The sequence below is a fragment of the Lampris incognitus genome, chromosome 10, assembly GCF_029633865.1.
Source record: "Lampris incognitus isolate fLamInc1 chromosome 10, fLamInc1.hap2, whole genome shotgun sequence".
NCBI lineage: Eukaryota > Metazoa > Chordata > Actinopteri > Lampriformes > Lampridae > Lampris > Lampris incognitus.
Window position 1 is genome coordinate 295,279 of NC_079220.1, and position 16,611 is coordinate 311,889.

The following is a 16,611-nucleotide window of genomic DNA, read 5'->3' on the forward strand; positions in this document are numbered from 1 at the left end:
ACAACACAATAGAACGCAACAGAACACAATAGAACACAACAGAACAACAGGACAAAACAACACAACAGAACACAACAGAACATAACAGAACACAACACAACAGAACACAATAGAACACAACAGAACAACAGGACAAAACAGAACACAACAGAACACAATAAAACACAACAGAACAGAACAGAACACAATAGAACGCAACAGAACACAATAGGACATAACAGAAGAAAACAGAACACAACAGAACACAACACAATAGAACAAAACAGAACAGGTTAGAAGAACAGGACTGCAGGACTTACTTTAGAATCTTGTTCAGCGCCTTCAGATTCATTGTCCTCATCTTCATCTTCATCATCCTCATCTGTTTCCGCAGCAGCAATGGGGACCCTCAGCGAGAGGATGTTGCTGTAGTTACTGGCCAGGTTGCCATGGTTACTATTGAGGGCCGTGATGTCTGACGACTGGTCTGAGGTAACAGTGGACAGACCCGAGTCCTTCCTGCTGTCTTCCGTCCTGTCTTCCATGTGTCCTGAACACAAACACCGCCTACAGTCACACAAAAAAAAAACCTAACAAAACCTTCATCCATCCTACCCCCAAAGTGATGATCTCGACGTGTGTTTCTTTCATCTCTTTTTTGTTAATATGTGATTTGACCTAGCTAGCTTTAGCCAAGAAGTGCAGAATTTTTAACCTGCGTGGTCCTGTTCAATGTTTGTGCATTTTCCTTAACCGATAGTTGAACACGTTAACAATCAATTGATAAAGTATTGATGCATGCTCAGTAATCCAGGTAAGAACATCCCAGAAGGTTGAATCAGGTCATCTGGACACAACGATTACTGGCACACACGTTAAGTGACAGCTTCAGTCTCACCTGACTGCAGGTACCCCCACCCTTATAAACAATACAGTCTCACCTGACTGCAGGTATCCCCACCCTTATAAATAATAGTCTCACCTGACTGCAGGTATCCCCACCCTTATAAACAATAGTCTCACTTGACTGCAGGTATCCCCACCCTTATAAACAATACAGTCTCACCTGACTGCAGGTATCCCCACCCTTATAAACAATAGTCTCACCTGACTGCAGGTATCCCCACCCTTATAAACAATACAGTGTCACCTGACTGCAGGTACCCCCACCCTTATAAACAATACAGTCTCACCTGACTGCAGGTATCCCCACCCTTATAAACAATAGTCTCACTTGACTGCAGGTATCCCCAACCTTATAAACAATACAGTGTCACCTGACTGCAGGTACCCCCACCCTTATAGACAATACAGTCTCACCTGACTGCAGGTATCCCCACCCTTATAAACAATAGTCTCACCTGAGTGCAGGTATCCCCACCCTTATAAATAGTCTCACCTGACTGCAGGTATCCCCACCCTTATAAACAATACAGTCTCACCTGACTGCAGGTATCCCCACCCTTATCAACAATACAGTGGCATAATGGTCACACCCATATTTGCATATGAAACTGGTCGTTGGTTTGGGTCACTACATTGTTTATAAGGGTGGGGACACCTACAGTCACTGTATTGTTTATAAGGGTGGGGAACCTGCAGTCACTGTATTGTTTATAAGGGTGGGGTACCTGCAGTCACTGTATTGTTTATAAGGATGGGGAACCTGCAGTCACTGTATTGTTTATAAGGGTGGGGAACCTGCGGTCACTGTATTGTTTATAAGGTTGGGGGTACCTTCAGTCACTGTATTGCTTATAAGGGTGGGGAACCTGCAGTCACTGTATTGCTTATAAGGGTGGGGACACCTGCAGTCACTGTATTGTTTATAAGGGTGGGGAACCTGCGGTCACTGTATTGTTTATAAGGGTGGGGGTACCTTCAGTCACTGTATTGCTTATAAGGGTGGGGAACCTGCAGTCACTGTATTGCTTATAAGGGTGGGGACACCTGCAGTCACTGTATTGTTTATAAGGGTGGGGTACCTGCAGTCACTGTATTGTTTATAAGGGTGGGGAACCTGCAGTCACTGTATTGCTTATAAGGGTGGGGACACCTGCAGTCACTGTATTGTTTATAAGGGTGGGGACACCTGCAGTCACTGTATTGCTTATAAGGGTGGGGAACCTGCAGTCACTGTATTGCTTATAAGGGTGGGGAACCTGCAGTCACTGTATTGTTTATAAGGGTGGGGACACCTGCAGTCAGGTGAGACTAAAGATGTCACTTGATGATGACGATGAAACATATCCGTCAGTAATCGTTGTGTCCAGATGAACTGATTCACCCTTCTTTGAGAATCAATTAATCAGATACAAAACACGTCTTTTTCCCAATTTAAGTTTTATTTAAACAATTCTAGTGGCACATTATTTATGTGAAACATTAAAGGGACACTTCACAGATTTTCAACCTTATCTCTATCAATACCACTTTGACGTATAGTGTGAAAAACATCTGCACTTGTTGCCAATGTTCTCTGTATGTCTTTGGGACATAATTGCGGAATATGTTCTTCTTCTGGTACCAGTGTTGTCACTTGACACATCAGTGATGTAGCTGGTGACAAGGAAAAACTACAGGCACGTTCAGCTTGCATTTCTGGTCTCCGCCTTCGGAGGCATGCCCTAGTTGTCGCTCAAAACAAAAATTCCTTCTTCTCTTCGCCTTGTATTAAAAACGAGCTACATGTCCAACAGTAAAAATGGCATCCCAACATGTGGGTGCAGAGGATCTTATGAACGAGGATACATTTTAAAGTGTTCTGGCTGACTCAGATATTCAGCCATATTTGTTGGAGCTGCAGAGAGAGGCCGAGGCTGCTGCCGCGTTAGCCAAGTGGCAGGAGATGGATGGCGGGGACCATCCAGAGTCCGAGCTGCTGAGACCAAATAGAACAAATAGCGACTGGTGGTGCCGTTGCTCAAATTACCCTCCGACGCCAACAGAAACTGAATCCCTCTGCTGCGATGAATTTCAGCGTGGACAGTTTTTGTTGAATGCTGTCGCCAACGCCATCCCTGAGACAGCCCATGTGTGCCACACTATGCACAAAAGTCTTACCCCTCACATGGACAGAGGTGGGCTGCATACTTTCTTCATGATCCCAAAGATAAACTGGAAAAGACCATCAAGACCAGCAGAGCCGTGAGGGCAGATAACTACTGATTGAGTATCAACTAAGTAACACAGTAAGAGCTACAGCTGGCATGGCAATACACACGATGTTGTTTTCTCAACACGTTTGTACTGACTGCATGGCAACCTCTTGCTATCCAGATAAACTCTACAGTATTGTAGCGACCGGAGAGGGTGGTCACTGGACTATTGGCAGCAATGTGTTGGGGGAGCGCAAGGGATTATGGGACTGTTATTGTTCATGTTCAGATGAAATCCTTGCCTCTTGCCTCCTCCTTTCCGTCAGGTCTGATTGGTTCTGAAGGTGTGTTAAACAGCACCCCTGGGGTCGTGCAGTGCACAAGGCATGGGACTTGAGATTAAACAGGATTTCTAGGGCGCACCGGTGGCTCAGCTGGTAGAGCGCACACTACATAAGGCTGCGTCCTTACCGCAGCGGCCTGGGTTCAAATCCAGCCCAGATCCTTTGCTGCATGTCCTCCCCTCTCTCCTTTCCTTTCCTGTCTCTCTCTATTGTTACTGTTAAAATAAAAGGCGGAAAGCAAACAATTTTTAATTACAGTCTGTGGTGATGCAACCCAGTACTCTTCATCTTTTATCTGTACTGTTGTAGTACCTGTGTAATTTCTTGAAAACTTCTGTGAACCAAGTTATATCATATTGTGGAAATTGCAGGAAAGTAGAGACGGGCAATTTCTCTCATTGACTACATGAACGCGTGTCTTTCATTTCGTCTACAAACCAACAGCCCCAGCAGCATTGTGCTGCTCCAAACAATAATCGCTGTAACCCCCCGTCAACCCGGAAACACTTTCTCTTAAAGCGACCAGAACCTATTATGGTGAATTATGTCCATAGAGTCCACTACGTACATCCTCCCAGAATTCACCATAATAGAAAAAGTCAACATGGAGGGGGGTGGATGGCTCGGCCGCAAAGGCTTCGCCAAACAGGTGCGGAGGCCAGGGGGCCCACAGGAGAAGCCTTAGGGACCTTTCGGTAGCATGGGAGTAGGGTGGGGGAGTGGAGAAAACTTCGGGGCCTTGTTGGGAGGTGGGGGCAGGGTAGGAGGGCGTACCCGCTGTGGGGGCTGGGCAAGTCCAACAGGTCGGTCCAAGTCCAGGCGAGCCGGTTTGAGGCAATCCACTGAAATACGCTCTGGTTTGTTGCCAACTTCCACCATAAAATGCTTGTTCCCAGTCTCCAGGACGCGGAATGGCCCATCGCAGGGAGGCTGCAGGGGTCCACGGTGGGCGTGGTGGTGGATGAAAACGTATTCCGCCAACTGCACACTTCCAGGGATGTGAGACTGTGGGAGGCCATGTTGCGAAGTAGGGACCAGTGTGAGAGCTCTGGCATTATCCATGAGCATGGTCCGTTGATGGGTTGCAGACCAGGGAATCCTGATGTTTGGGACGAAGTCCCCTGCGACCCGCAGCGGCTGTCCGTAAACCAGTTCAGCGGACAAGGACTGGAGGTCCTCCTTAGGGGTGGTCCCGATGCCCAGCATAAACCACGGGAGCCTGTCGACCCAGCTGCTATCCTTGGGGCAGGTCCAAAGAGCGGCCGTCATAGAGCGATGAAACCACTCGCACAATCCGCTGGCCTGCGGGCGGTATGCGGCGGTGCGGTAGAGTTCCCCTCCTATGCTGTCTGTGACTGCGTTCCAGAGCTCAGACGCAAACTGTGATTCCCGGTCAGAGGGGTGCTGAACCAGGCGACCCAGGTCCCGATGAACGCCCGGGCTACATCGGTGGACGTCATCAATGACAGTGGGAAGGCTTCTGGTCCTGTCCACCATGGTGAGGAGTTAAGTAAAACCGTGGGAGGGGGGCAGGGGACCCAGTAGGTCCACGTTTACATGGTCGAACATCCTTTCAGGCAACGGGAACAGTGCCAGGGGGACTCTGGTATGGCAGTGCACTTTAGAGTGCTGACACTCCATGCAGGTCGCAGCCCAGTCTCTTACGTCTTTTTTGAGCCAGTGCCAGATGAAGTTGGCTGCCACTAATCTTTGAGATGGCTTTTTGCCAGGGTGGGAGAGGCCATGGACAATGTTGAAAACAGACCATCTTCAGCCAGTGGGAATGACAGGCCGGGGCTGGCCCGTGGAGACATTGCAGGAGCGTGGTGCCACATCCTCTAACTGCAGCCCTGTGACAGCCTGCACGTCTGGGTCGGCAGCCTGGTCAGCTGCCATGCGGGCATTGCCAAGACCCAAGTGGATGGCCCCCGCAATGGCCCGGGAGAGGCAGTCGGGAACGAGGTTGGTTTTGCCAACAACATGCTGTATGTCTGTGGTGAACTCCGAGATGTAGGAGAGCTGTCGTTGCTGGCGGGTGGACCACGGCTCAGCTGCCTTGGCCATGGCAAACGTCAGTGGTTTGTGGTCCATAAACGTCGTGAACTGACAGGCCACCAGCAGGGAACGGAAGTGTCAAACGGCGAGGCAGAGAACGAGGAGCTCCCGATCAAAGGTGCTATACTTCCGTTCACTGGGGCATAACTAAGAAAGCAAGCAGCTGCCAAGCGGTATTCACACACTGCTCGTGCACCGCCCAGACTGCGTAGTCCGAAGCACCTGTCGTAATGGCCATCAGAGCCTTGAGTGATGTATGCGCCAGCAATGTTGCATCAACCAGAGCAGTCTAAGCATCCATAAATGCCTTGTCCCTCCCCGTAGATCAGTCCACTGTGTGTTTGGTGGTCTTGCCTTTCAGGGCCTAATATAGTGGTTGCATGAGTTGAGCAGCTCGGGGGATAAAGCGGTGGTAAAAGTTCACCATGCCAAGGAACTCCTGTAGGGACTTGACTGTGAGCAGTCGCGGGAAGTTCATAACGGCGTCCACAGTTGACGGGAGGGGTACTGCTCCGTCTCAGGTGACTCAGTGTCCGAGGACGTCAACGGTGGTCAGCTCAAACTGGCGCTTGGCTGGATTGACGATCAGCCTATGCTGGCTGAGCCGCCTGAAAAGAGTCCAGAGGTGGGACAGGTGTGCCGGCGACGAGGATGTCGTCTAGATAGACGAAAACGAAAGGCAGGTCCCGCAGCACTGAATCCATGAGACGCTGGAATGTCTGCGCGGTGTTCTTGAGGCCGAACGGCATGCGCAGGAACTCGAACAGTCCAAATGGGGTGATCACTGTGGTTTTGGGGACATCCAGTGCGGACTGGCACCTGATAGTATCCACGGACGAGGTCCACTTTGGAAAAGATGACTTTTCCAGCCAAGTGGGCGGAAAAAACCTGGATTCGGTGGACTGGGCAGCGGTCCAGTGTCGTTGTACTGTTGAGTCGACGGTACTCACCGCACAGGCGCCACCTGCTGCCAGGCTTCAGGACAATGTGGAGGAGTGAAGACAGGCTGTTAGAGCGGTGAATGATGCCAACACGCTCAGCATTCTCGAACTCCTCCCTGGCGGCAGTGAGCTTGGCTGGGTCAAAGCGCCGAGCCCGAGCATAGACTGGTGGGCCAGTGGTGGCGATGTGGTGCTCCACTCCGTGCTTGGTGGAAGATGAGAAGGTGGGCTGCGTGAGGACCGGAAACTCAGCGAGAAGCCAGAGAAAATCGTCTGTGGCGGAGAGCATGCTAGGCAGTCTGATGGAGCCCGCTCCGCTGAGAGTACACAGATACGAGCAAAAAGTGACAGTGTCAATTAAGCGGCGGTTTATGACATCCACCAGCAGCCCACAGGCACATAGGAAATCTGCGCCGAGGAGGGCGATGGCCACTTTTGCCGTGACAAAGTCCTAATCAAATCGCTGTCCTCCGAAACACAGCTCCATGTACCTAGTGCCATAAGTGCGGATGGGGCTGCCGTTAGCGGCTTCCATGTGCGGGGGGGGGGGGTATCCGCAGGACAGGATGTCTACTCTCGATGCGGGCAGGATGCTCCTCTGCGCACCCGTGTCGCACAGGAACCGCCGTCCAGAAATTGTGTCTTTGATGAAGAGCAGCCTGCCAGTTAGGCCGACGCACATGGCCGCTACTGAGCGCTGAGGCATTTCTCACCGTGCTGAAACTGCATGGAGATCGGCACCACTTGGCCTCGGGTCCAAACTTCGCATGGTAAAAACACGGGCCGTGGTCCTGCCGCCGTTGAGGAGCTGTTGCTGCGGCGGCAACTGTTGTGTCTCCAGGCAATGGTGAAAATGTCTGGGCAGGAAAAAACGCGGCTGCGCAGTGTTGTTGACCAGCCAGAAAAAACTTGTCAGCCTCCCCGGCCAGAGCACGACAGTAGTGGTGGCGGTGCTGGCTAAAGCAGCCCGTACCTGAGAAGGCAGCTGTCGCAGAAACAGTTGGATGAAGAGGAAGTCGGGCTTGTGCTCTCCCAAGAAATCCAGCATCCTCTCTATAAGTTCAGACGGCTTACTGTCACCGAGACCTTGTACAGAGAAGAGCTGGCTGGCACGCTCAGCGTTAGAAAGTTCAAAAGTTTAACAGGTGAGCCTCTCGTATTTACCCTGCTGTGGAGGATTTGTGAGGAGGCTCACCACTCTGGTTGCTGTTTAACTGCCGAGAGCTGACACCACATAATAGAATTTCGTGGTGATTTCCCACAATGCAAACTGCGCTTCTGTGTGGGCAAACCAAGCCAAGGCGGACGACTCCCAGAACTCCGGCAGCTTGAGAGAAACCGCATTGGTCGTCATGTTCATAAAGAGTTGTCTCTGGAAACGTCCAGCAGACGAACGTCGGGGTCACCAATGTAGGAATTGCAGGAAAGTAGAGACTGAAAATTTCTCTCATTGACTACATGAACGCATGTGTCTTTTATTTCTTCTACAAACCAACAGCCCGAGCAACATGGTGCTGCTCCAACCAATCACCGCCATAGCTCAGCCTGTCAACCCAGAAACACTTTCTCTGAAAGCGACCAGAACCCCTTATGGCGAATTATGTCCACAGAGTCTGCTACAATATACCTATATATGTCTGGCAGCTCTTTTTCCCCCTTTTTCCTTTTTGTTGTTTTCTGTCTTTTAATTTTTATTTTGTCTTATCTTGTTTGCGTTGTGATGGGTGAAAGTAATATGACCAGTACACGTCACTGTTGTACTGTCTATTAGCATGACGTGAAGTGTGCATGTCTGACAGTTGTTGAGGTAGATGGAAATGCAGTGTGTGCATGATAAAAACAAGCCAAGCAGCAGTAAAAGGTACACTTGTTAAAAAGAACTCACGGAGTTGGCTCATTCTATTCGGAAAGTATTCTTTATGTTGAGAAGACACTTCTACAGACATTACATGGTGTCAGAAGTGGGTGTCAAAAGATCTCATGGTGGTTTCAACTCACGGTGGACTTAACGCTGACTCAAGTCATTGAACATGTGCATCAGGCGGAGGAGATAGCTAAACAGGTTGGTCTCCAATCCAACCAACCAGAGGCCCAACTGGCTAACGTTAATGTTGTTCGACGGTGGGAAGGCCATCAAAATAAAAAGGGCGGGCAGCGTTATGGAAGTGGCAGCCCTGCAACTCACAAAGTGGAGGAATGTGGGAGATGAGGCAAGCCTCAGCACCCTGATGAGAGAAAGTGCCCTGCATTGAAAAGGAAGTGCAATAAATGTCATAAAAAGGGACATTGGGAGTGGGCATGCCACTCAAAAGCTGTAAGAGAGATTACAGAAGAAGTCAAGCAGCTATACTTCCTAGGAGAAGTGGGCAGTAAGAAAAGTCAAGATGACTGGACTGTTAGTTTGACTATATGTGACATGCCAGTAACTTTCAAAATTGACACGGGAGCCAATGCTACAGTTATCAGCCAAGGGACTTTCAAAACACTGAAAAATAAAATAAGATGCAACTTCCTGACACACACTTCATAAGCCCAGGGAGAAACCTCAGCTGTCTAGGACTGTTTCACGACCCCAGGACTGAAACAGTATTCCTTTCCTGTGTACGTCATAAGAGGAGAAAGCAACGCCCTACTAGGCCGCCCAGAGGCTGTAGCGATGGGCCTAGTGAAGCGGGTGGAGGAAGTCAGCGGCGTTTTCAGAACAAGAGGACTGCTGAAGAAACAGCCAGTGAAAATAGCCCTACAGGAAGACACGCAGTCATATGCAGCGCATACAGCCAGGCGAATACCTTTGCCTCTAGTGCCACTGGTTGAGAGAGAACTGCAGCGCATGGAAAATGAAGGCACAATTCGTCACCTCCTTAAAATAATGGCCTAAGTCATATTTTCAAGTTTTTCAAAAAACAGAATAAACTGACAAATTTTGCTTCAGTTTCAGTTTATTCTCATCACCTTCTTAAAATAATGGCGTAAGTCATATTTTCAAGTTTTTCAAAAAACAGAATAAACTGAAACAAAATTTGTCAGTTTATTCTGTTTTTTGAAAAACTTGAAAATATGACTTAGGCCATTATTTTAAGAAGGCGATGAAGTGAAAAGGTTACCCAGCCAACAGAATGGTGCGCTGCTACGGTGCCTGTGTTAAAACCCAATAAGAGGGAGGTCTGCTGCTGTGCAACCTCAGCAGGCTGAACCGGGCAGTGAAATGTGAAAAGTATGTACTGCCTACTACGGAGGAAATAATGCCACAGTTCGCTGGGTCAAACTGGTTCACATCACTGGATGCAGCGAGCGGGTTCTACCAGATTCTCCTGCACGAGGACAGCAAGAGGCTCACTACTTTCATAATCCCATTTGGGAGGTATGCCTTTTCCCGGCTCCCATTTGGGATAACGAGTGCTCCCAAGATTTTTCAAAGGAAAATGGCAGAGACTTTGTCAGGACTTGAGGGCACAGAAGTATATATGGACGATATCCTCATACACAGAGAAACTGAGGAAATCCATGACCAGTGCCTAACCAAGGTACTGAAAGTCATCGAAGCAGCAGGACTTAAGATGAACAAGGCTAAATGCAAGTTTAAACAGACACAAGTCTGTTTTCTCGGTCATGTCATTGATGAGACAGGAACGAGACCTGACCCAGACAAAGCGACAGGAATAAAGAACTTTCCTCTGCCCCAAAATGTAACTGAACTCAAGAGATTTCTGGGGATGGTGAATTACCTGGCAAAGTATGTTCCGTAGCTACTCATTGTGGGTCAGCCACTTTATGAGCTGCTGAAAGGAAAGACAGAGAGGGTGTGGGGGCTCGCACAGCATACAGCATTTCAACAACTTAAAGCTGCACTAGCCACCGCCCGTACTTGCCTTTTATTCTGTCACCAAGCCTACAGCAGTGTCAGCAGATGCCAGCAGCTAGGGGCTGGGAGGCGTCCTGCTCCAGTTGCAGGGAGACCACTGGAAGCCCGTGGCCTACTGCTCGAGGTGGCTAAGGGACACGAACACAATGTACGCCCAAATCGAAAAGGAATGCTCGGCCAGCGTGTGGGCCTGCGAAAGATTTGAGAAGTACCTGTTCGGACTTGATAGCTTCAGGCTGGTCACTGATCATAAACCTCTGGTGCCTCTTATGAACAGCAAAGACTTGGACAAGGTTCCCATCAGATGCCAGAGGCTGTTAATGAGGTTAATGCGCTTTAATGGCATAGCTGAATATGCACCAGGCAGAACGCTGGCAGTGGCTGACGCTCTCTCCAGAGGCCCGGAGCAGCACTTTGGAGATGGAGCTTTCCACGATGATGTGGCGGCACATATTGATGCTGTCATGTGCCAGATGCTAGCCACACTCCAGAGAATGAAGGAGATAAAAGAAAACACAGACGAGGATCTGCAACTCCAGACAGTACTGTGTTTCATCAGGCACGGATGGCCTGAATATGTAGAGAAGGTGCCTGAGACAGTCAGAGACTTTTACCAGGTGAGAGGGGAGTTATCTGAGCTAGAGGGCTTAGTCATTAGAGGGAACTGCATTGTCATCCCTGCAGTTATGAGAGAGATGATCTTAGAGAGAATCCACGACGGGCACCAGGGTCTAGTTAAGTGCAGAGAAAGAGCTAGCCAATCCGTTTGGTGGCCCAAAATGTCAGAACACATCACAACAAAAGTACGGCAGTGTGCATTCTGTAGAGAAAACAAGAACACACAGAGAAAGGAGCCTTTAATGTCAAGTGAGCTCCCATCCCGGCCATGGCAGAAAATTGCCATAGACCTATGTGAGTTTAAAAAGCAAAACTACTTGATAGTGTCTGACTATTACTCTAGATACCTGGAGATCATAAATCTGCCAACAACTGCTAACAGTCAGGTAGTGGCTAAGCTGAAAGCTACATTTGCAAGATATGGCATCCCTGAAGTGTTAGTGAACGATAATGGGCCCCAACTAGCTTCAGCAGAGATGAGGAAGTTTAGTGAGGACTATGATTTTTCCATGTAACGTCAAGCCCACACTACCCTCAGAGCAATGGACATGCAGAGAGGGCTGTCCAGATAGTGAAAGGGATACTAAGACAGGAAGACCCCCTCCTCGCTCTGTTAATGTACAGAGCCACACCCTCAGCTTCTACCGGAGCCAGTCCAGCCGAACTGCTTATGGGTAGGAAACTCAGGACCACTTTGCCCAGTCTGCAGGACAATTTGAAACCAAACTGGCCCGACGAAGATGAAATTAAAAAGGCCGATGCCACAGCTAAACAGAAGCAGGCATACTACTACAACCACAGGAATGGAGCGAGGATTCTGCCCCCACTGAGCCCAGGGGACACTGTGCTCACAAAATTGGATGGAAAAAAACAATGGACAACGCCAGCTGTCATCCACAGTCCCAGCTCCACTCCCAGGTCTTACATAGTGGAGACAGCTCAAGGTGAGAAATACAGAAGGAACAGGCGTCATCTGTTGGCCACACCCAAAACACCCACATCCATCATCAAGGGTCCTGACTGGGTTGATCCGGAAGAGGATGGAGACAGAGGTCACCCCAGCCCCAAAGACACCAGTTAATCTTGCGCGGGGGGCAAATGTTACTCGCTCGGGGAGAGAGCGTAAACCAGCTACAAGGCTGGATTTGTGTGGACTTATGGACTGGGATATTTTTTTGAAATGAGGGGTGGTATGGGTATGACAGGTGTAATGCAGCAATAATATGAAAGTGGTTCAGTTGTTTATTTAGAACGTTCAGTTGAGGGGTAATTTGTTAAATAGAGTGAATTTGACAGTGAACTGAGCCATACAAAAATATTTGGTGTCTTTGCTATTTTTGTTAAAGTGTCAGTACAAGAAAGACAATGTTATTTTTCTAGTTTGGAGAAATCATCTTAAGGGGGGAGATGTGATAGGTGAAAGGTACGTGACCAGTAGGTGTCACTGTTGTACTGTCTATTACCATGACGTGAGTGCACATGTCTGATAGCTGAGGTAGACGGAAATGCAATGTGCTGGATAAAAACATGCCGAGCAGCAGTAAAAGTTATACTTGTTAAAAAGAACTCACGGAGTCGGCTCGTTCTATTCGGGAAGTATTATTTATGTCGAGAAGACTCTTCTACTGGCATTACATGCGTGTTTTGAATAGACCCTTTTATGACCTACGTCACGCATAGTACGCGTGCGCATTTTGGCAACAAAAGAGGCAACTTCTCCATCTCCAGTCAATGCAGAGTGCTAGTGGATTTTTGATCGATTGATATTTACATTTTTAAAATGTCATCTTGTTGTGTTGTGGGTTGCCAGAACAGGTCTAGCAAAACTAAAGGTATTAATTTCTACCGCATTCCATCGGGGAAAAGACCATTCAATAACAGGGGGCCAGATTAGGGTAAAAGCATACTTGCAGAAGGGCACGTATCTTTTCTAAGATACGTGCCCTTCCTAAAAGTTATTCGTCCTGATCTGGTCGCTGCAGTGTGTTTTCTCACTCCCCAGTCCCAACTACAGTCCAGGGCCAGCTCTTGATTTTTGCTGCCAAAATGCACGCGCATACTAAATCACGTGATCACTGTTTACCAACTGTAAAAGGGTATTATACAAAACTGAGAAACTGAAAATAATATATATATAGTAAAGGCGAAAAATGCAGAAAAAACAATCTTTAAAAAAAAAGATCTCCGCCTCTCATTCCTCCACACCGGCTCGCCACGTTAGTGTCAGAAGTGGGATCTCACCAAAAAAATAGAGGGAGATCCAGAGACTGGAGCAGGCCATTAAGCAGACCCGTTTGTGCTTGGAAAACCTGGTGTGGCAAAGATGGAGCCCACCTGACAGCCCAATTACTGGCTCCAGTGCACCGCAGCTCCACCGCCCCCCTCGAGGCCAGGATGACCAGCGCCGGGAAGCGAACGCTACCCGCTGCCACCGATTGCCCCCTAGGGGCCAGGAGGGCCAGCGCCGGGGAGCGCACGCTGCTACCCAAGTATAGAGTATTAAAAAACGTGGCCCACCGTCGACCATGTCTCTCTGAAGTTTAAATTGTTTAAAAATAGTATTATAGTTGTTAAAATGTTAATTTTGGTGTCAGTCGTTTCCTAACAGACATACTAAACACATAATGCATTAATATCTCAACTGGGCATTTATCTCGACAGAATATAGAGTTTAAAAACCGGCCGTCATTTTGACCGCCCATGGCTGTTTAAGGTAGGAGTGAAATCCCGGTCATTGTAGTCAGTATTGCGGTCGTTGTAGTCAGTACTGCACAGTTGAAAATATAAATGATAAATGAAGGGTTTATGACGCCGCTGACAGGGGTGGAATAGGTCCAAAGGGAGCTGCACAGTATTTTATTTGCTGAACTTCTCAATACGTCCCTCTGGTAGAAAGGATGGGTGCTCAGCATTTGCTTCTTGTTTGGATGGTTTGGGACAGCTGCAGTTTGCTACACTTCTCATTATGTCCCTTTGGTAGATAGGATGGGTGCTTGGCAGTTGCTTCTTGTTTGGATGGTTTGGGACAGCTGCAGTTTGCTGGACTTATTACGTCCCTTTGATAGACGGGACAGATGCTTGGCAGTTGCTTCTTGTTTGGATGGTTTGGGACAGCTGCAGTTTGCGTGACTTATTACGTCCCTTTGGTAGACGGGACAGGTGCTTGGCAGTTGCTTCTTGTTTGGATGGTTTGGGACAGCTGCAGTTTGCGTGATTTATTACGTCCCTTTGGTAGACGGGACAGGTGCTTGGCAGTTGCTTCTTGTTTGGATGGTTTGGGACAGCTGCAGTTTGCGTGATTTATTACGTCCCTTTGGTAGACGGGACAGGTGCTCGGTAGTTGCTTCTTGTTTGGATGGTTTGGGACAGCTGCAGTTTGCTGGACTTCTAATTACGTACCTCTGGTAGATGGGACGGGTGCTCGGCAGTTGCTTCTTGTTTGGAACAGCTGCAGTTTGCTAGACTTCTCATTACGTCCCTTTGGTAGACGGGACGGGTGCTTGGCAGTTGCTTCTTGTTTGGATGGTTTGGGGCAGCTGCAGTTTGCTAGACTTCTCATTACGTCCCTTTGGTAAACGGGACGGGTGCTCAGCAGTTGCTGCTTGTTTGGATGGTTTGGGACAGCTGCAGTTTGCTGGACTTCTCATTACATACCTCTGGTAGATAGGACGGGTGCTCAGCAGTTGCTTCTTGTTTGGATGGTTTGGGAGAGCTGCAGTGTGCTAGACTTCTCATTAAGTCTCTTTGGTAGACGGGATGGGTGCTTGGCAGTTGCTTCTTGTTTGGATGGTTTGGGACAGCTGCAGTTTGCTGGACTTCTCATTACGTCCCTTTGGTAGACGGGACGGGTGCTTGGCAGTTGCCTCTTGTTTGGATGGTTTGGGACAGCTGCAGTTTGCTAGACTTCTCATTACGTCCCTTTGGTAGACGGGATGGGTGCTTGGCAGTTGCTTCTTGTTTGGATGGTTTGGGACAGCTGCAGTTTTCTAGACTTCTCATTACGTCCCTTTGGTAGACGGGACGGGTGCATGGCAGTTGATTCTTGTTTGGGACAGCTGCAGTTTGCTGGACTTCTCATTACGTCCCTTTGGTAAACAGGACGGGTGCTCGGTATTTGCTGCTTGTTTGGATGGTTTGGGACAGCTGCAGTTTCCTAGACTTCTCATTACGTACCTCTGGTAGATGGGATGGGTAAACGGCAGTTGCTCCTTGTTTGGATGGTTTGGAACAGCTGAATTTTTCTAGACTTCTCGTTATGACTCTGGTCGATGGGACGGGTGCTCGGCAGTTGCTTCTTGTTAGGATGGTTTGGGACAGCTGCAATTTGCTGGACTTCTCATTATGTCCCTTTGGTAGACGGGACGGGTCCTCAGCAGTTGCTTCTTGTTTGGGTGGTTTGGGACAGCTGCAGTTTGCTAGAGTTCTCATTACGTATCTCTGGTAGACGGGACGGGTGCTCGGCAGTTGCTTCTTGTTTGGATGGATTGGGGCAGCTGCAGTTTGCTGGACTTCTTGTTACGTCTCTGGTAGACGGGATGGGTGCTTTGCAGTTGCTTCTTGTTTGGATGGTTTGAGACAGCTGCAGTTTGCTGGACTTCTCGTTACGTCCCTTTGGTAGACGGGACTGGTACTCGGCAGTTGCTTTTTGTTTGGATGATTTGGGACAGCTGCAGTTTGCTAGACTTCTCATTACGTACCTCGGGTCGATGGGACTGGTGCTCGGCAGTTGCTTCTTGTTTGGATGGTTTGGGACAGCTGCAGTTTGCTAGAGTTCTCATTACGTACCTCTGGTAGACGGGACGGGTGCTCGGCAGTTGCTTCTTGTTTGGATGGTTTGGGACAACTGCAGTGTTTGGGGGAACAGCAGGCTGAGGTAGCTGGAGTGCTGACGTCCGCACTTTGTAGGCAAAGGTAGGGTCCTGCCTTCATGCAGTGACAAGTTCAACAAGGCCCACTCTTAAGCCATGCATGTGAGGTTCGTAAGTCCCCTTCATAAGCCATTGCTTTGTCCTCCGACAGCAAACAAGTTTCCTTTGCACCTCACCTGAAATTACAAAACAAATATGTAGGGAAACAGATGAAGACTTGGATGAACTTGTGTTGTCATATTTTCTTTACCTTTAAAATGGTGAGGGTGAAGTGTTCAGTTTATTTAAAACATTAAAAAAGGAAAACACCTTTGGACACAGTGACAATGTAAAGTGTCCACAGTGACGTCTATAATGACATCAAGTGTCGGTTACTGCTACTGTACAGAAGAAAAAAAACCCCATAAAATATGTATGTTTTCTCCCTTTGCTGTTAGTGGCAAGCTTCCTCTTCACAATATTTTCATTGTGCTCCAAAACAGCAAGTTGCCCTCTCCCTCATGCCCATGTAGGACAAGTGTTGTCTCTTGGGCATGTACTTAATCATCTCAGAGTGGAAAACGGACCAGTGTAATGTAAAAAAAACAAAAAAAAAACAAACCACCGTTTTCAGAAATGAGATTTCAGCAAAAATGCTGCTTTCAAAGAGTGTCTGATGCAAAGTGCAACGCTCACATGTATGTTTCACAGTCCTGCAGAAGATGCTCGTCTTGGACTAAAGTGCACAAGTCCTCATAGCCAAGGGAGTCAGCCTCTAACCACTTCTTCTTAATGCCCTCCTTGCTCAGCGGTTCATGCAGGCAATGCTGCTCTACTCCATCTTCATCAGTCCGGCTGTGGACATCC

At 48.5% G+C, this 16,611-nt stretch overlaps 1 protein-coding gene across 1 annotated transcript in view; it reads right to left on the bottom strand.

The window, feature by feature from the left end:
* LOC130119126 (sodium channel protein type 4 subunit alpha B-like) overlaps positions 1 to 16,611 on the bottom strand; it is a 256,811-nt gene that overhangs the window by 74,760 nt on the left and 165,440 nt on the right. The window contains exons 17-21 of the mRNA XM_056287542.1: positions 13,232 to 13,375; positions 6,617 to 6,734; positions 6,296 to 6,451; positions 4,111 to 4,426; positions 300 to 529 (exon numbers count right to left, since the gene is read on the bottom strand). Coding sequence (XP_056143517.1) covers positions 300 to 529; positions 4,111 to 4,426; positions 6,296 to 6,451; positions 6,617 to 6,734; positions 13,232 to 13,375 — 964 coding nt within the window. The remainder of the gene's footprint in view (positions 1 to 299; positions 530 to 4,110; positions 4,427 to 6,295; positions 6,452 to 6,616; positions 6,735 to 13,231; positions 13,376 to 16,611) is intronic.